Source organism: Ambystoma mexicanum, chromosome 5p (genome assembly GCF_040938575.1).
Source record: "Ambystoma mexicanum isolate Mex_15411 chromosome 5p, UKY_AmexF1_1, whole genome shotgun sequence".
Taxonomy (NCBI): Eukaryota; Metazoa; Chordata; class Amphibia; order Caudata; family Ambystomatidae; genus Ambystoma; species Ambystoma mexicanum.
The window spans coordinates 410,119,235-410,140,487 of NC_090930.1; the positions used below are offsets into that span (position 1 = coordinate 410,119,235).

Consider the following 21,253-nt stretch of genomic DNA (forward strand, 5'->3'; position numbering starts at 1 on the left):
ATGACGGCCGATCTGCCAGCCAAAACTCTGAAGGAATATCACAGGTGACCTTGCCCCATCTACGGTCCTACACATCAAAGCACCCGTGACCACCATCGATCATCGGGGCTTGCGCACCCCCGGACGGACAACTCTGTCTCTACGCCTGACCTTTGAAGGGGTGTTGTAATCTGCGGAGCACCTGGCTCCGGCTGCTTGGTGCACATTGCCCTCGATATGCGGCTGGGGACACAACGAGAGGGGCAGGCGGTCTGCCTCCAACGTAGCACTACCTCCTGAACCAAGCCTCAGACAGTCACCAATTCACCCCGACACCCTCCAAAAGGGGGTAGTCGTGGCCGGGAGGTGCAGGCCGCACGCGAAGACCTGCAGCCTTCTGGAGAGCCCTGGACCGGGAGCAGCAGTGCGGATGCACCTTGCCTGATCGACATGACTGTGTCCCTTCAGCCCATCGCAGCGGATCCATAGACAAGTAAGGAACTCGTGCAATGTCGTCTCTGCCTATGTGGGTGGCCCCGGATCGGGCGTTTTGATGGACTGCGAGGGTGGAACACTTTACCGGGGATCAGCGTGGCACTTGACCTACGACACACAGAACACATATCCTGAACTGGTCTTGTGGATCTCTGCCTCATTGTAGACCACCCTGAGGGCTGGAGGTGCCGCTCTGCTTCCCCGTGAGTCACAAAGCAGGCACACCAAAATCCCTGGTGCTGCTATAGTTCGCTTAGTCAAGGCTCACAGATGGATCCCCTAACCACTTACCCAATCTACCCCGTCAATGGGACTGAGCTAAACATACGCCAGGAGGGATCCTGCATGCAGCCAAGGGACAGTGACAAGGGCACACTGCGTAGCCCAGGCACCGGCAATTAACAACATAAGTGTGCTCAAGCCAGTATTGAAGGTACTCCCCGACAGTGCTGAGGGCAGCATGGGCCTGTGCGGTTTGCTCCTGGGAACCTACACTGGGAGTACGCGAATGCATTAAGACACACATTGAGACCGCAATGGGCTGGCACACTGGTCCGAGGTGAACCCACCAGCACTCGCACCCTGGTAAATCTGTGCAACGAACACTGAGCTGACACGTTGTGGTGCCGACACCGGGACCACAGACATAGCGCTGTAATGCGCCTAAGAGGGGGGGCTCTGCCCAGGTGCTGTGTTCACCGCCCGAACCATCATCCAGTCCACAGAGCACATAACATCCTAATAGCCTCCTCTGTGACGGTGCTCGCCTAGTGGGTCTCCAGACCAGAGCAGGAAGATCATCAAGCCTGCTCGGTAACATAGAAAGACCGATTAACTAAATACCACTAGATACCACTAAAAGCCACATGCACCGGGAAAAGTTAAGGTTAACATTGGAACCCACTGAGTCTGGGCTTCTCACTGAGAAGCTTTTTGTACATTTGGACGGCTGATTATCGGTGGCAAGCGTCATACAGAGTGAACATCCAATATTGCAGCAGACAACACGCCCCTGGCGCATTAACTGTACAATGCACTTGTCATCATTCACAGTTTCATTTGAGTGTTCTAACATTGATAATCCTCTCTAGATGTGGCGCAGGCTAAAGTTAAGAATTCCGTCTAAGTGTGGCACATGCTAACATTCGCTTCTATAAAATCGCTTCTGTCTGGTAAGGACCCAGGTCCCACTCTTGCCTCCAATTTACTGCGTATATGGGAAGAATCGCTCCAAACTGGCAAGCTTCCCCCATCCCTCTCCGAGGCAGTGATTACAGTACTGTTGAAACCCAAATAGACCTGCTGGTGAGATGGGCTCATACAGGCCACTAGCCCTAATAAACTTGGACACAAAGATTTCACTAAGCTTCTGGCCACTAGACTCCTCCCACACATGTCCAAGCTAGTACATCCTGACCAATCAGGGTTTATTCCTGGGCGGTCGACAGCATTTAACTTACGTCGGCTGTTTGGCATTATCTCTCAACTCAACCCGAAAGCAGAAGCTGTGGCGGCCTCACTCGACGCAGAGAAGGCTTTCAACTGTGTATCATGGTAGTTTCTGTTCTCGGTGCTACGCCAAATGGGGTTGGGAGAATTCTATTTACAATGCGTTTGTTTGCTATATGCCTCCCCAGCTGAGTCTGCACTGGGAACACACTTTCCCCCAAGTTTCTGCTTGGACGTAGCACCAGACAGGGGTGCCCGCTATCCCCATTGCTATTCGCACTCACCATAGAACCACTTGCGTGTATTATGCGTTTTAAGCATATTGTAGTATCTCGGAAAAAGGTGACGTTAGAATTATTTGTATTGAAGTATAATTTATTGTCATGAGAATATAAACATAAGTTAACTAGATGAAACGGCCCCACCAGCCGACAGCTCCCCTGCACCTGTTTACATTCAACCCGCATTCGCATTCCACTCGCGAGTATGCAGATGCAGGAGCTGAGCTCAGCCACGAGACAAGTCTTGTGGACAGAAGGAGAGGAGCATATATTACACATCTCCCTCCCTTAGTCTTCTGCCGATCGACAAGTGTTCACACTGGCATCTCTCCACATATCTTACGACCCCGCACAAGTTCTGTGTCCCCACATACAAAATCCTTCATACGATCAGGTCTGGGAATGATTCTTCCTCTTCTTGACTTGCGGGAGAAATCTGGTTTAGGTACTGGCAAGGAAAATTTTGAAATCCTTGAAACCCCCTTTCCTTCCATTGCTTCACTGGTATACTTTACATACTCTCTTGTGTTCTCTCTACTCTTCTTCTCCACTCCTCTGACCCACCTTTCATTCCCACTAATATATTCACCACTCCTCATGCTTTCCCCACATCTAACAACAACTTTATTCGGTGCACCAGTGCTATGTGGGTTTAGCACATACACCCTCTCCACGTTCCAAATCCTCCCGTCAACAACCTTCACTGCATGCTTAAAAACTTCCACCACTTCAACAGGTTTTGACCACTTGCATGGTCCATCCCTTAGAACGGGAGCAATTTAATCCTTACCAACCCTCCTACTGTAGGGAAAACCATTCTCTTTGCACAACCTTGTGCGTTGTCATAAACCCGTTTGTTTTTTAATTGGGTGTTCCTAATCTTTTCACACACGTCTCCAAAATCTTTCTTTACAACACTTGCTCTTTCCAACCATGATGGGGTCAGTTTTGTGTTTGCTTTGCGTTCTCTACTTAACTCAAATGGGGTTAACCCCGTCGTACAATGTGGGGATAAACGGTGAGCAATGATCTTATTTCTAACCGCTTCCTCCCACTTCAATCCATTTGTCCAAGCCCAGCGAATGGCATCTTTGAGTATCTTGTTAAAACGCTCAACTACTCCATTCGTCTGTGGGTGGTAAATGGTGCTTCTTTTGTGCTCAATGGAATTTTTTTTACAGAACATTTTCATTTCCCTAGAACGAAATTGAACTCCACTATCTGTCATAATGCTTCTTGGGAAACCTTCTCTCGCGCAAATCTCAGACATAAAATTCACAAACGTCTTTGCGGCCATGCACGGTTTAATCAAAACCTCCACCCACCTGGTCAAGAGGTCAATTACTACCAAACAATACCGTGGTTTCCCATCACTGTAAATTGGACCCAATATGTCTATGCCCAATTCATCCCAAATCTTCCCAGGAATATCCGTCACCACCATCGGACATTTTACACTCGTGCACACTCTATCACTCTCATTACAAAGGATACAGTCTCTGATGTATCTCTCGATCTGTAAATCACATCCTGGCCACCAATAATCATCACGTATTCTCTGCTTTGTCTTTACTATTCCTTGATGACCCTTGTGACCCAGTTCAATGATTCTCTGGCTTAATCCTATAGGTGGAACAATTCTGTCGCCTCTGAAGATTCTATCATTTTCTACATTCAATTCCTCAGCAACACTCCAATACTCCATAAGATTGAATTCCTCGAATTTCGCTTTCCTTAAAGGACTTTGACTCTGAATAATTTTTTTAAGATGAACTATTATAGTGTCTTGCTTTTCAGCTTCTTCCCATTCTTCTTTAGATATAGATGACAATTCAATATTTAGGACAACTTCCGAATCATTGTCCCTTTCATCCTCGGCCTCAGAATTGTTTCTAAGGCGAGACAGGCAATCAGCAGCACGATTTTTACTCCTGGTACATATCTTACAGTGCAATTATATTCCTGTAAAAGCAATACCCATCTCTTTATTCGATTAAATACTTTATCAAGGCCCTTATTCATGATAACATGAATCAATGGTTTGTGGTCAGTGCGAAAACGACCTCCACACCCCAGATGAAATTTCAGAATTTTTCTGCTGCCCATTTAATAGCCAAAGTCCCTTTCTCTATCACTGCATAGGATTTCTCTGCACCTTTCAAAAGACTAGATGAAAAGGCAGTTAGGACTTCCTTTCCATCAACTTCTTGGGTGACAACCGCTCCAAGACCTAGATTACTGGCATCTGTCGTAATTATAGTTTTTCTGCTGCTCTCAAAGTTCTTCAATGATGGTGCACGGCTGAGTGCCATTTTGATCAATTCGAATTCCTCCTCACATTCAATACTCCACTCAAACGTCTAGCTCTTCAAAAGTTCAGAGAGTGGTATGGTGTGAGTGGCAAAATCTCTTATGAATTTAGAGTAGTATTCAGCCATCCCAATGAAGGTACTTACTTCATCTTTCGACTTCGGTCTTGGCATGTTCATTATAGCATTGAACAATTCCTTCTTAGGACGTATTCCTTCAGCTGATATTGTGTGACCAAGATAATCAATTTCACTAAGGTTGATTTTGCATTTGTCTCTACTTAGAGTCATGCCAGCTTCATACAATTTCTTACATACATATTGCAATCTCTCATCATGTTTCTCTTGATTGGTGACATGTACCAAAATGTCATCTTGGAAACAAATGATGCCCTGATCTCGTTCAAAAAGTCGGTACATAATCTTTTGGAAAACTGATGCAGCAGATATTAATCCAAAAGGCAATCTTTTATATTGATACAAACCATCAGGTATAATGAAAGCTGTCATTTTCCTGGACTCTTTGTGTAGTTTGACCTGATGGTATGCTGAAGTAAGATCAAGGGTGGAAAAATGTTTCGATGGGCCAATCTTAGACACAATCCCTTGGATGTTGGGAAGAGGGTGTCTGTCAGGTACCATACACTTATTCAGTTCTCGCATATCCACACAAATTCTTAATTTCCCAGACTTCTTTCTGAGAACAACTAAAGGTGAGACCCATTCAATGGCATCTATACCTTCTATGATGCTTTGCTCTTCTAACAATTTGATTTCCTTTCTCACTTCTTCTCTCATGAACAGTGGTATGGTGCGCATTTTCTGCGCTACAGGGGTATGCCCCGGTTTCATTTTGATCTGATGTACATAACCACGAAGACATCCAATTTCATCTCTGAATACCTCTTTCATTATCTCTCCGATGTCTGTTGCTTGTCGAAAATTCTCTGGTTTACCTGTAATGTTCTCAACGGAAAGCACAGATTCACTGGCATCTAGTTTCACTTTAAGTTTACTTTGATGAGTCCAACTCAATAAAGGTGTTCTCCCTGCTTTCGTGATGTATATCTGCCCATTGGTTCTTCTGTCCTTGAACTTTAGTTTGCCCCAAAACCATCCAATGACATCTATTTTTACTCCCCCATAAGCCTTGGGCTTAATGTCTGGTTCATGTAAGTATTCATGTTCGTCTCTGTTCCATAAATCCTATGGCACCAGGATGTATTTAGCACCAGAAATAATCATCATGCGCATGTCAATTCCATCAACACATACCGTGGCCTTGGGACTTTCTATTTCTTCTTCATTTTCATCATCAGTTATAACAAATACACATTCTTCTCCATCGTCATCACTATCATTTTCATCACCAATCCAATTCGTTGAGGTAGATTGAAATCTACAACATCTGGCAAAATGTCCCTTGACTTTGCATTTGCCACATATGATTTTGAGAGCAGGGCATTCCGGATTATCTGCCCAATGAACAACACTGTTACACCTGAAACACCTGCCACTGCTCTTTCTTCTTGGGCTACATCTTTGTTTACGTGGACTCCTCCTTCTTGGGTTTATCGTTTGTGTCCTGGAAGACATACCACTTCTTTTATCATCTCTCCATGGTGGTCTATGAGCTCTTTCGATAGTACTCCGTCCTCTTACAGCTTCCACCACTTGCGCTATTGACTCATTATTATTGCTGGAACTCGTCTTTGTGGTATTGATTTTCAGAGTCTCATGTTTGATTTCCACTTTTTGGACTCTATTTTCCAATTCTCTAACACACTTTTCTGTGTGTTCCACCTCCTTGGCCATGTGTAGAACAGTGCCTAAAGGAGGATCATCCTCAGACCACAGCCTTTCTCTTACTTTGCTGCTTCTGCACTCTAGCATGAACTGATCTCTCAGTCTCTCATCCAGCTGTGCATTGAAATGACAAGTTTTGGCTAACTTTCTCAATATGGTTATGTATTGTTCTACACTCTCTCCCTCTTCTTGTACTCTCTTCCCAAATTTGTAACGTTTCAGAATTGTACTCAACTTCCTTTCATAATGCTTACTCATCTTCTTCACAGACTTCTCATACTCATTTAAATCAGCAGCCTCATCGGGTGGTAATTCTGGCAGATCTTCAAATTTCTCCTGCCCAGCTGGACTAGCAATGTAATAACAATGACTTCCTTTTCTCCACAATACAATTCTGACCGCATACAACACCAGCATAGTGTTCAAAGGATTGGATCCACCTCTTCCATGAAATTGCTGGCTCACCAACTTCTGGCAGGAAAAACACACGTGGGGGAATGCTAGTGAAAGACATATTGGCGCTCTGTCGGGTTTATGTGGATGTTTATGTGTATGAGATTGCAATATATAACTGACCTCAATTTCCTTTTCAATGAAGGACTTTATTAATAGTAGAAATTACAGAAATTCCATTGCATCCAATGTCACCCTGTAGAAACAGTACTGAGGCTAATGTGAGGTTAGTTGACCACAAAGTGGTGCCACCTGACTTGAAAACCGCTTTCCAAATAGGCAGTGTTACTCCTCCACAAAGTCATAAAATGATATATTGTTCAATAGGTCAGGGACCTTGATATGGGAATTTCTAGCACTGACTTTGCAATTTGAATTGAAAGTGTGTATGATTGGAACTCACTGTCTCATTAAAAGTAGACAACAGGTGAAACACAGCTACTGTCCCTTTAAGCTGAGAAGTGGTGTTTTCAACCCTCGAGACATACGAAATACGAAATATAGCACTGTCTCTTTAAAATAGAATCTGGTGCTTACGACTCTCGGTGAAATCACACAAGACACTGCGCAAGATCAGGAAGTAGCTGGGCCAACTTTGACTTGTCCGGCACATCTAACTATAACTCTATTAGTAATTAGCATGCGCATGGTACCTGAAAGCCCGATGAGTTCGAGCGGAGCGGCAGCAGTTTGCGCTACAACGCTCCAGGACAATCGAATACAGTGTGCCGGTGGGGCCCGGAGTCAATCCTCGTCACCAACTGTAGCATCTCGGAAAAAGGTGACGTGACAATTATTTATATTGAAGTATAATTTATTGTCATGAGAATATAAACATAAGTTAACTAGATGAAACGGCCCCACCAGCCGACAGCTCCCCTGCATCTGTTTACATTCAACCCGCGTTCGCATTCCACTCGCGAGTACGCAGATTCAGGAGCTGAGCACAGCCACGAGACAAGTCTCGTGGACAGAAGGAGAGGAGCATATATTACACATATACATCAAGGCTTACATATGACGGGCCAAACCCACATCATATCATTATATGCTGACAACTCGCTGATATACATTAGAAACCCTGCCACAAACCTCATCCCAATTCTAGACGAGATCCGCAAATTCACTCATTATTCAGGATACCATATTAACAAATCGAAAACTGTTTCCTTTGAACGAGGCTACCTCTCCCCCTCTGGATCTGGTGGGACTCCGCTGGGTCCAGGATACAATAAAATACTTGGGCATAATAGTTACACGTCAACACTGTTCTCTATTGAATGATAAACTGAACCTATGGACTATATTTCAATATACGTCAGACAGTCCCTATTAAAAATGATAGTGGTACTTAAACTATTATATTACTTCTCTAATATACCCGCTTGGCCGGGACGCACATTCCTCAATAAACTGCGATCATTGGCAGTGCGGTTTGCATGTGGTACTGGTACGCCACAGATGAACTCGGAGGCCATTGCTAGACCATATGAACAAGGGGGACTACAGGCCCCAGATTTCGAATTACACTACAAAGTCACTCAGGCGCAGTATGTCGGGCACTGGTACTCCCCACAAGATCACCCGCTCCATTCAGGCTTGGAAGAACACAGTGCCTCCGCGGCCAGCATACGCACAATTGTTCTAGCAAATCACCATGCTGAGGCCTGCATGTTCGGTCTGCATGACCATAAACGAGGGCTCCTTTGTCACATATACAGATTTCTCTGCAAAACTGGGCACTGGATCCATTAAAACGCTACAATACTACAGAATAAGAGCAGCATTCAGGGGGCGCTGGTCGTCATTTCCAAATGAACCTGAAGAGTCGAGGTGCTGGGAATGGTGGTAACAGGCGAGAGTCCCAGAGGGCTGGTCTCTAGATTATATAAGAAATGTCAGGAAACACTGAACCAACCACAGAGGGCTAGAGAGGTGGGAGACAGATTTGGGTACTCCGGTCGATGACGTACAGTGGTCCCGCTGGTGTCGCCTGACTAAAGAGGTATCCCTTAATGCCCGACACAGGCTTATACAATTCAAAATACTTGCTAGATTGCACTAGACCCCTGCAAAAATTGTTAGCGTCGCCCCTACGGTGAATGGCGGTTGTATCAAGTGAAACGCAGTAGTTGCTGAAGCACATCACATGTACTGGAGCTGCCCTTGGGTCGCCTGATTCTGGCAAGAGGTTGCTGACATGCTGCAGGAGTGCACAGGTATCCCCCCACTCTGTCCCTTCCAAAATACATCTCTGGTGATATTGGGAAAATTACAATTAAACTGAGACACCTCTTCAACCTTGGTTGTCTGGTGGGCAAAAAATGCATATTGCATAGATGGAAGTCTGGATCCGCTCCAGATGTTGGTATGTGGGTCAGGGAAATTACATATGTCAATGAATGCGAGGAGGCCTTTGTCTCACTGATTCCATCAAGCTGAAGACCCAAGGACATTAAGGAGCCTTTCTGCGAATACTTAAGTAAACGAAGTCTGGATCAAATACGCATACGAAGAGTGTAAATGTATAAAGATATAAAGATATGTTGATTGAGATATGTTTGTGAATATAGATAGTGTAACTTCGCGAAGATGTAAAAATTGGAACATTCTAAGATATATAACTCTAAGGAACGTATTCCGCACTATGTCAAAATATAGTTAAAAAAAAAGGTTTTGCCAGCCTTTGCTTGCAAATTTCTCTACTCTCCTCCTATTTTGAGTGTGTGATGGAAAGTCATGGGGTAGTACAGGACATGAGTGACAATATCCTATGACAGTAGAAAGAGTGTAGGATAGATCGGAGTTAGAAAAGGTGGGACCTCCCTAATCCCAGAGGACCCTCTACCCAAGTGATCCTCCCTCGCTAGTCCACACAGGCTTGTGATCCAAAAATGATGGCCCTCCCCTGGCTGCCTGTGTAGAAGTTCCCTAGGGAGTCGGCAGGGAAAGACCCTTGGGTTTTTCACAGAGTACACTGCACATGCTAACAATCTTTGAGGCCAGAGAGGCAGATGCCCAGAACATTGAAGTAATCAAGGCATGGGAGAGGACGACTCACGACCAGTGATGGGATAAAATGGAATCTTCTTCTACAAAGTCTCTGTTATACTAACAGTCTCAGATTTTGGAAAGCAGACATACATTGCTATTCAAGCTAAGTATTTTTTGGGGGGTGGGGGCAGCTTTTATTTTAGCTATGTGCTTATAAGACGATAACATTCTCCACAGTAACTGTATGTATGTGAAAATATGTCTCATGTATTTTTCAAAATTGTATTGCTACTATTTAAATGGGCGGAGGAGTACCCTGAAGCAGACCAGGGAGACAATTAGCACATTACAAATTCAAAAATACGAATGTCATAGGCCCAAACATTGCACATATTTAATTTTGAAAGAGTGGGCGACAGCTCTGTCAGACTTGTGAATGGTGTGCAGTCCAATCATGGAAATGTGCATCTTAACAGCAATGTGCAGCGCAATGCTGGATAAGAAAGTCGCTTTTAAAGACTATGGGGGTCATTTCGACCTTGGCGGTAAGGGGTTAACGGCGCCGGTAAAGGTGCCGGAGCTGTCAACCCCTTACCGCCCCATTACGACTCTGCTCGCGGGAACCCACTAAGGACGCCTGGTTTTACCAGGCGCCCTTAGCGGGTCCTGCGAGCAGACCAGGGTGCTAACAACGTTGTTAGCACCCTCCCCATTCCCTTTGAGCCCTATGGGGTTCTCGAATGGGGATGGGTTCCTTCAATGAGGAATTACCGGGCCCTCCAAGGTCGGAATGGCCCGGTAATTCTTCATTCAAGGAACCCGGACCCAGTACCCGGTAAGGGGGTAGTCATACCGCTATTAGCGGCATGGTTACCTCCTACCTCGTAATGACCCCCTATGACTAGTTCAATGTTTCTGGTACCGTATGAGGGCCTATCCATTCTTAAACATTATGTTGACCAACTGTCTATTCAAAAATAACAGACAAATTAATACCAAATTGTGCTAATGTTTTGTAGCAGCACACCTGAAAATCTGACTCAGCCATGCAATCTATAAACAAAATCACACTTGCTTTAACATATTTTACATAGATAGACTGCATGCAGACATACACAATGTTAATGGCCATGGCCCTTATAGGTATGCTTACACATTAGACAAGTGAGAAACAGTTTAACAAATATGTACCTGCCCATTATCTTCCAGAGAGGGATTCTGAAAGAGGAAGTAGACCCCAAAGAAAAAGACAAGCCCTTCAAAGGCACCAAGGCAGGTCCAATACAAGAAAGGCTTCCACTGCAGCATGGCATTATCCGAAATGGTCCTGTTGGTAAAAACAAAAAAACGCTATGAAAACGGGATGTTGTTGCTGTCCAGTATTCAATAAAACTCAAGTAGCATGATTCGCAGAACCCGACAGTGGCAGAATGCGTGGGAAACTGCTTTTGTACGTGGCAGCATCTCAATGCATGCAAATGCCTGATTGGCACCTGAGAGTTGGTGCAGTGGGAGGAAATGGCTGCTGGCCAAAGGGATCCACAGGCAGCCCCCAGTCTATCTATGCACACCATGGAATCACATAGCAGGTCATGCGCACAGCACCATGGTAGACACTGGCTTGCTGGCCCGTGTGCTAGTTTTACATTTCTACTTCTGTATTAGAGGTGAAAATGGAAAAGTCTTCCGGGTTGCGCTTTGGGGTAGATCAATACTGCAAATGGTCGAAACCAAACCCCAGCAGTTGTGCTTTGCCCTGAGCCTGGCCTGCTACAGGGGAGAGACCAGCTGTAGGGGTAACAGAGCAGATCTGTGCATCAGGATTTGCTTTGGCCTGTGAGGCACACACACACTCCTGCGCCCATATTCTGCATGGGGTCACATTCACTTTTTATCTGCCCTTTACCAACATGCGCGTGCGCAGATGGGTAACATTTTTCTTGTGTGGACCGTGCCCAGTGTGTCAGTGAGAATGTGAGGTGTGCACTACCATACCGAAACCACAAACCTGGTTAATGGGGAATTTCCACACACACGAGGATAGCTCAGGGGCAACGTGCTCCCTGGGTCCGCGCTTAGAAACCTCTGGGTATTAAGCGCGTTATAAATAACCAATCATATCATACACTACAAAATATGTGTTGCAAGGCATTAGCATCTAGTGAATTTGCTAAAATTACATTTTATTTTGCTGCCATTCCCAATGACTGTCTCTTAACTTATGCTAGCATAATCAAAATGTCAGCTTTAACAACTTGGGATATACTTTATGGCATAGAAGATCAAGTTACTTCTTACCTGGTAACGTTCTTTCGATGGGATGTTCCTCCGACGTATTCCTTATCTTGATAGATCATCTCCAGCTTGCTGGCCTCGGAATTTTTTTTTCAGTAGAGGGCGCTGCGCGTCGACGTCCCTCGAGCCTCTGTATCAGCGCTGACGTCATCATGCGTATAAATAGACTCGCGCAGCATCCGTTGCTCAGTTCTGTTTTGACGTTAACAGTTGTTTTACATGAACTGGTTATTGACCTTGAAGGAGCGTAAGCTGTAACCACAAGGGAAGTTTTACTGAGGGGATGGATGGGAGGGGCGATAAGGAATACATCGGAGGAACATCCCATCGAAAGAACATTACCAGGTAAGAAGTAACTTGTTCTTCGAAGGGATTGTGTCCTCCGACGTATTCCTTATCTTGATAGACTCCCATAGCAGTGGTGTGTAACTGGAGGTGGGAGTAAAATTGCCATGTTTCCCTTCAAGAATGAACAGAGTGCAACACAGCTTTGCCAAATCTAGTCTCTTAGCTAGAGGAGGAATCCAGGTTGTAAAATCTTGTGAAGGTATGTGCAGACGACCATGTGGCAGCCGCACATATGTCTCGAATCGGTACCCCTCTTTGGAGGGCCGAAGAGGCTGCAATACCCCTGGTTGAATGAGCCATAAGATTTTGAGGAGGCTCTTTCCCTGCCAGTTTGTAACATTCCAGAATGGCCAAAATAATCCATCTGGAAATGGTCTGTTTTGTTATCGGTAATCCCAATTTGTGCCCTGAGTAACCTACGAACAGTTGGTCTGCTTGCCTAATCCTAGCAAGTCTGCTGATGTAAAAGCTCAAAGCCTGCCTTGGGTCCAGCCTATGTAGCCTTTCTTCCTCTTTCCCCGAATGGGGAGGGGGATAGAATGAAGGTAAGGTAATCTTCTGAGTGATGTGGAATTCAGAAACCACCTTTGGGAGGAAATTAGGCTTCACTTGTAGGACAACTTTGTCTTTATGAAAGATTGTATGAGGGCGTTTACAAGATAGAGCTTGTAATTCGCTCACCCTCCTAGCAGATGTCAATGCCACTAATAAGACAGTTTTAAGGGTGAGAAACCTTAGCGAACAAGAGTGGAGTGGTTCAAAAGGAGCAGGGTCGGACTGGGACAAGAAATAGGCCCGGACACCCAAAAAAAAGTGGCCCACCCCTCGCTTCAAAAAAGTGGCCCACCCTGCGCCTCAAAAAAAGTGGCCCACCCCGCGCCTCAAAAAGTGGCCCAGCCCGCGCCTCAAAAAAGTGGCCCTCAAACCATCATCCGTGAATCGCCTACCACGCTTCTCACTGCGCAAACACGGACGTTTCTACAGTATCAGTGCCATTAATGAAACACAACCTTTCACCCCTTCAGAAAACAGGAAGTGGCATCAAAAGCAGACTAATATGGTTATGATTTCACTGTGATATGCATTTCATACAAGAATGGATCACCATATGTATCATTCATATCTGTGTGTTTAGATCCATATTGTCAAATTACTGTGAATGCAAGCAGACGTCCAAGGCCAAATGATAATATGTTATTGTAAAGCACTTACGCTTAAGCCATTTTTTATAGAACAAATATGCATACAATATCACCCAACCTATCTTGGTACTCATTTATCGACCTCAGAAGAATGAAAGGCTGAGATGGCCTTGCTGGGATTCGAACCTGCAGATCACACACACATCACAGCAGCGAGCGCTCAACCCACTAAGCTATCATATCGGCTATAGTAAAATGAGCATCTGCAGGTCTGGTGCAAATGTGGCCGCATTTCAAGCCTGTGTGCAATGCATCTGCTTTTCAGGCTCTGCCCACGGTAGTGCTTGTGTGATGAGGGCCTCAGCAAATACAAGTGCATGACACAAGGCAATGGCGCCTGACCGTTGAGGGTAGTTTCTAAGATCCCAACGTGCAGTCTCTAGTAAATCACGTCCATGACAAGCTGCCAGCCAATCCCCCAGGGCCACTAGCACCTGATGGTAGGCTGATGTCAGCTGGATGTCAAAGCCAGCTTGAAAACAACTAAGTCACATCAGTAAAACACTGTCAGTAAAGGCCCCGTTTCTGGAACACCACCACCAAGGCATGGTGCTTCAGGCAGTCCCGGCTGTTTCCTCTGCTTATTAGGACGTGGGGGGCCCGAGAAGCATGTGAATGAAAGAAGGGACATGCATAGCGCAGCACTGTTAACTGAATCGCCTCAAGGCGCTTCCTGGCCACACGCCCACAGGGATTCTGGGAAATCGACAGACCAAAGGAGGTCGAAATCGTACTGCAAAGATCCCTGTTAAGCAGGATAGATTTAGCACCGACAAAGCAAAAGTAAGATTCTAACAACAAAATGTCAAAAGAGAAAACAAAATTAGCTTTGATGAAGGAAGGATGACTGCTTTGTGGGATGGAAAGGACATCACACCCCTCCTGAGATTTGTTTTAGCGAGTAGGCCCTCTTTAAATGCCATGTACGCGTACATGTTCCAGATATCATTGATATGACCAAATTAAAAGACTAATTGGAGCATTGTTCACTATTAGTTGCATTTCCATATTTAATTTGGTGACATAAAATGGAGGCTCGTATGCAGGCATAACGTTGCCCACAACTACCTCATGCAAATAAAAGGTACCAAAGGACGTGGGAATCATATTGAAACCACAACACAGTGTGGCTAGTGAAATGTGCGTTCGCCTCCAGCTATACAAGGTTGACAGGCTCAGTAACAAAAATCAAATTTAAAGTTATAGGGGCAGATTTTCAAAACCTTTTTGGTACAAGTGATGAAACGTCATGTGCTAGCTGGGAGCATACAGGCCTGCGGTCAGAGGTGTGCTCGCTCGGTGGTCGTGGACACAGCATAGGCAGTAAAACTGTCCATAAGCCGGAAATGGTTGAAAAGGCTCCTGATTGCTATGTGCCTAATTTAAACTGCAAGTGCTATTTTCAATAAGCAAAATGCAGAAGTACATCTATGTATCAATTCCTATATTATGAACAAACCAACTTTGCCCCCCAGACAGGAGAGTCCTGCGTGTGTTATACCTGCCAGTTCAGTCTTCGGGCGCCGTCAAAGCGAGCAAAAGGGCATCAGCAGTTTAGATGTTCTCCAATCAGAAATGACAGAAAAGATTCTAGTTTAAAGTGCAAGTACTACTTTTAAAATTAAAATAAAAGTAGGCAATGCAGCCACCTACATTAAGAACAAACCAACGTTACCGCAATGCAGGCGATTCCTGCCTGTGTACCAATTTCTCCCTTTTCCTTCTCTCCAACCTCTCCCTCACGGATGTCATTGGGCATTGCTGAGCGAGATGCTGGCATGTCAGGCAGTTATCCTCTGCTGACTGCTGAACCTGGTCCTCAGTGTGCCTGTGCTGTACCTTCCTGCCTAGCAGGTAATGCCCCATTGCAGCTCCACGAATCTGCGACCGCCAGGGTGTGCTCATGAGAAAGTCATCTGTAGCGATCAGATCCTGCCTCTGACTCTAGCACAGGGCCCTTCAAACCAGCATAAACAGCTCTCCACGTTCTTCTGGATCCGGGCCAACAGACCTAGAACCATCACTCAATGTTTACGCATCGACCTGGTGCTGTGCTGACCAACACACATTTCTTGTGACCAGGGGTGGACTAGAAAGCAAAAGAGGCCCTGGAAATAATTTTCAAAGTGGCCCCTTTCCTATGGGAAAATTTGAAAATACCACAAAAGAGGCGCAGGGTGCAGAGGCCTACCGGGAAATTTCCAGAGTTCCATATGGGCCAGTCCACCCCTGCTTGAGAACCTCAAAAGCCACAATTCTGACGCCTAAGGGCTCACCACAGGCAACCAATGATAGCCAAGAGTAAAGCCTTCAAGAAGCTTGCAGGCAGAGCATGTCTTTCCGAAAGTCGCTTCTGTCCGAAAACCCAGAACTGTTTTTTGAACAATTCCTGCAAAATGAAACTAGCAAGAAAGGGACACGCCACCCGCTGCAGTGGGCAGGAGTGCCAGTCATGTGGCATTGTCAGAAGTGTGTGTATGAGAATCCTTGTTCAGGTTTAAGCAGCTTCACCATGCAGCAAGCAGGCTTCTCAGTACACACTTTATAAAGATTCTCAACGTGTAATGCATCTATTTCAACATTTACTACATATTCCAGGGTATAGCATATTCATTTTAATGTGCGCCTGTTTTCTCGTTTCTACATTATTAGAAGGAAGTACATTACTTAGCGGTAATTGACTTAGTTGCAATCACTTTGTTTTTGTTTTATTTAATTGTGTTATTTAATTTTTATTTGGGGGGGTCTCTCATCCCCCTTCACTACCACCCCTACAACAAGCCCTCAACCCCCATTACCCCTCGCCCCCACCACCCATTTTACCCCTGAACCCTCAAATACATGTACCACATTCGAAGTAATTCGAAGTGTTTGCAACAAAGTAAATTACTTCCTTGAAACAACGGGAGACCGCCCTGGGAATTGCTTACATTACAAACAATGTGAATCCGGCTCATTAAGCAAACACATGTATTCCTAATGCCTTCCCATTATCCAGCACTTTGCCCAAATAGTCTAGCAAAGGAGTTTAGATTAGTAAAGGAACCCAGTCTTCCAATATGTGGGGAGTGCTTTTTGGCACCGGGAAATAAACATTATTTGATATTGGTATGCAACTCCCATATCACTGCTTTCGCTTCCATGCCGGAGGTTTGAAACCCGGGAGCCAATCATCCTTTCAGGATGATAACATGATGATTACCATTACCTAGGACAACAACAACACACATAATTCCAGTGCTTAGAAGTAGGATGAATCTGGCGTGAACTGCTATATAAAAAGGCGGCAGCTTTATAATTCTAGAGTGGCTACTACCGACCACCTGCACGACTGTGAAGAATGGGACTCGACAGTGGGGCAGACATGGGCCAGGGGCTGGTGGAAGTGGCTCCCATATGTGTTTTAAGCGTCAGACCCTTCCTAACAACTTCTGCCTCCCACCCTCCGCCTTAATAGGTCCAAGAAAACAATCCGAAGTTGTTCTGGCTCTGTTGGCTACGAGAATAGTACACAAGTCACACTCCTTACCTCAGGCTCAGTGACTGACTGACTGGCTGGCGGCTGGCTGCTGTCTGTGGCCGGCACTGGCACTGGGCACTGTCTGCACTGCTGGCCGCCTCAGTGCTGCCTGGTGGGTCCTCCTGTGTGGGCACTGGCACTGTCGGCCTCCAAGTGGTCCACTGGTGTGCGCTTGCACTGGGGCTAGCAGCATAATGGCGGGAGTATTGGGTGGGCAGGGGCAGCCTGGCCACCAGCCGAATTTTCATTGGGTTATTCCTTTGTCCACGGCGCCGGCGGCCCCGGGGCCCAGCCCAGCCCCCAGGCACAAGTTGAAGACAGTTGCTTTCAACTTTGCAAAGAAGTGTTACTTACTTCCTGCAAAGTTGAAAGCAAGTGTGAAATGTGTCACTGTGTTGTGTTCTGACAGTGCCGGGCCCGGCCCCAGCTCAGCGCCGCGGAGCCCTCAGCCCTGCAGGCTGCACGGGGTCAGGACTCGGAGGGAGGCAGGTGTTACAATTGCTTTGCAATTGCTTCAGCCTGCCTCCCCCACAGATCAAACAAGTAACGTTCTCTCTGGCCGCCGCAGGCCAGAGGCTCGTGAGCCGGCGAGCACACACACGGCACGGCAGGCGCACCGGCCCCCTGCAGTGGCTGCACGGCCGCCCCCCGCCGGCCTGGTGGCCCAGGCCCACCGACGCCGTGACATGAATGAATCATGCACATACATCTGCATGCATCATAAATTATGATGCATGCATGATGCAATCATCAAAGCAAGGTAACATCTAGTGTTACCTTGCTGCTATGATGATTGTGCTGCAGACTCAGACAGTGCCGCCGGCGCGGCGCCTCCCCCTCCTGGGCTGGCTCTCTGCCATGCCCTGCTGCGCAGCCCAGCCCTGATCCCAGGCGGCTGAACCCCCCCACCCAGAATACTCGTGACGCGAGCTCCGCACATCGCGGCTTGGCGGCGCACTCACACTAGGCCGGCATTCCAATAACAAAAAAAACAAAAAACAAAAAAAAAATTCTTTTAAAAAGAAAACCGGCCCAGAGGTGGCTGCCGGAAAACCGGCCCCAGGGGACCCCAAAGTCGATCGGCCACGGGCCGAAAGACCGAAAGGGCCAGTCCGACCCTGAAAAGGAGTACCCATCAGGAAATTTAAGACTAAATTTAAGTCCCATAAAGGAACTTGGAATGGTCTTGGAGGATAGACATTGGTTAATCCCTTCAGAAATTGTATTACTAAGGGTAACTTGAAATATGATGGTTCCTCTGCAGTGCGCTTGAAGATCGGTAGCGCTGCGAGATAGCTCTTGATAGTGCCAACCTGAAGGCCCGAATTTGCCAAATAGAGTAGAAAAGATAACACCGTTGGTGTACCACAAGAAAAGGGGTTGATATTCTTTTCTCTACACCAGCTGCAAAATTTGTTCCAACGGCAGCGGTGTAAAGTCTTTGTTGCTGGCCTTCTTGCCAAAAGCAACACCTCCATGACGTCATCTGGGAGGTCCCAATCCTTGTATCTCAACTTTTCAGATACCAAGCATGAAGGTTGAGGGCTCTGATGTCTGGATGGAGAACCTGACCTCCCTCCTGCGAGAGAAGATTCTCCTTGAGTGGAAGACTAATTGGAGGGCAGATGGACATGTCCAGAAGGTCCGGGTACCACGTTCTCCTGGCCCAGTCCGAGGCAATTAGGATCATGGCTTTTTGGAACCTTCTCAACCTCCTGATCATTTGAGGAATGACAGGGACTGGAGGAAACGCGCACAGAAGTGGAAACTCCCAGTCCACTACGAACGCGTCCCCTAGAGCTCCTCTCGGGGGAAATTCCCTTGAACAAAACTGATTGCACTTCCTGTTGATGCTGGTGGCGAACAGATCCACTTGAGGGGTTCCCCAAAGGGTGAAGATCTGTTGAAGGACTTCCTGAGCTAGTTCCCACTCGTGGGAGACTGTACTCTGCCTGCTCAGAGCGTCTGCCGTCAAGTTTTTCTCTCTGGCTAAGTGAACTGCTGATAGAGATATTCCTTCTTGGATTGCCCAGAACCAGAGCTGCATCGCCTCTCTGCACAGAGGCAGTGATCCTACGCCTCCTCTTTTGTTGAGGTAGTGCATGGCCACTGTGTTGTCCGTCATTATCAGGACATTTTTTCCCTGTACAGATGGCAGAAAAGCCTTCAGCGCTAGTCTGATTGCTCTCAGCTCTAACAGGTTGATATGTAGTCTGGACTCCAATGGAGACCAACAACCGCTGATGGTCAAGTCGTTGGCATGTGCTCCCCACCCCATGAGTGAGGCATCTGTGACTTACTGTTATCTCCGGCCATGGTTGCCAAAACAGTTCTCCTTTCAAAATGTTCTCCTTCTCCTAACAGGCCCACCACTAAAGGTCTCGAGCCACCTTGTCCAGAACCTGAAGGAGATCTGTCATTCTCCCTGAGAATTGTGACCACTGAGTTCTTAGTGCGCACTGAAGAGATCTCATTCTCAGGCGAGCCTCTGGCACAAGGAAGATACAGGATGCCATGAGGCCTAGCAACCTCAAAAAGTCGAAGGCTGGGAGACGTTGGGCATTTTGAAATTTGGTGACCATCTGCAGAATATCTTGAGCCTTCACCTCTGGTGGCAAGGCTTTTCCCAGGGAAGTGTCCAGGACCGCTCCAATGAAATGGAATCTCTGTGATGGTATCATCTGTGACTTCTTTAAATTGAGGGAGAAGCCCAGTTTGTGAAGGAAGCGGCAGACATAATCTAGCTGGATCTGAGCTTGTTGCGGAGATGCAGCTCTGATCAGCCAATCGTCCAGGTAGGGATAGACGTGAATCCCTTCCCTCCTTAGACTTGCAGCCACTACCGACATTAGCTTGGTGAAGACCCTTGGGGCGGAGGTCAGCCCAAATGAACCTCAGGTATTTCCTGTGTTTGAGATGGATTGGCACATGGAAATAAGCATCCTGAAGGTCCAGAGATACCAACCAGTCCTGAAGCTGGAGGGCCTGAAGGATCTGAGAGAGAGTTACCATCTTGAACTTGTCCTTCCTGAGGAACTTGTTCAATTCTCGTAGGTCCAAGATAGGTCTCAGTCCTCCGTCCTTCTTAGGTATTAGGAAGTAGGGGGAGTACCAGCCCTTGTTCCTCTCCGCTACAGGTACCATTTCTATGGCATCTTTCTCCAGCAGGTCTACAATTTCCTGCAAGAGGAGCGGATCTGGAACTTTCCGAGAGCTGTTACCCGGTGGATGACTCTGAGGAATGCGTAGAAAAGGCAGGCAGTAACCTTGGGCAACTGTCTCCAATGCCCAAGCATCTGACGTAATATCCTGCCATTCCGTCAGATGTTGAGTTAGCCTGCCCCCTAGTGGTGTCTTGTGAGGAGAGTCCTCAGAGTGATTTAGAGGCGGCTGATGCAGGTGCCGAGGGTAAAGAGGCACCTGCTGCTGCTGCTGCTGCGGCTTTTGTATTTTTACCCCGTCCACCCGGGTGAATCTTTTTTGACCTCTTTGAACCGACTGTCCTCTGCCTTTTCCGAATGCGGAATAAAAGGGAAAGGACTTACCTCTCCAAGAGGTTTCTGAGGGGCGATATGGCGTTTGACGGATTGCAGCTCCCAGGGATTTTGCTGCTGCTTTGGATGTCTGTAACTTTTCTAGGCTGTCATCCACCTTCTTACCAAACAAAGAAGAGCCGTCAAAGGGCATATTTAAAAGTCTGGCTTGTACATCTGAAGCAAACCCAGACTTTCGCAACCACGCAAATCTGCGGGTTGTAGTACTTGCTGCCATGGCCCTACTAATGCTGTCAGCAGAATCAATGCCAGTTTGAAGGGATTCGCACATTGCGTCTTTACCATCCCTAATGATGTTTAGAAAAGCTTCCTTTTCTTCTCCCTCTGGGGGGCAGTCAGCCGCTGATAAAGAACACTCCCAAAGTGTATGGCTGAACCTTGCGAGCGTACAAGTAGCGTTAATAGATTTCAATGCCATGCTACATGCAGAAAAGACTTCCTTAGCCATAGAGTTGTATCTTTTGTCATCCCTGTCCTGTGGAACAGTAGGGTATGCCGATCTACTGCCTGATGCAGTTGCTGCTTGAACAACTAGACTCTCTGGAGTTGATGTTTAGACAAAAATTCA

At 46.5% G+C, this 21,253-nt stretch overlaps 1 protein-coding gene across 3 annotated transcripts in view; it reads right to left on the bottom strand.

Annotated features, from left to right (window-relative positions):
* ATP11C (ATPase phospholipid transporting 11C) overlaps nucleotides 1-21,253 on the bottom strand; it is a 1,508,462-nt gene that overhangs the window by 224,548 nt on the left and 1,262,661 nt on the right. For all 3 annotated transcript variants that reach the window (XM_069612799.1, XM_069612797.1, XM_069612798.1), the window contains exon 25: nucleotides 10,958-11,093. In XM_069612799.1, the coding sequence (XP_069468900.1) occupies nucleotides 10,958-11,093 (136 nt within the window). The remainder of the gene's footprint in view (nucleotides 1-10,957; nucleotides 11,094-21,253) is intronic.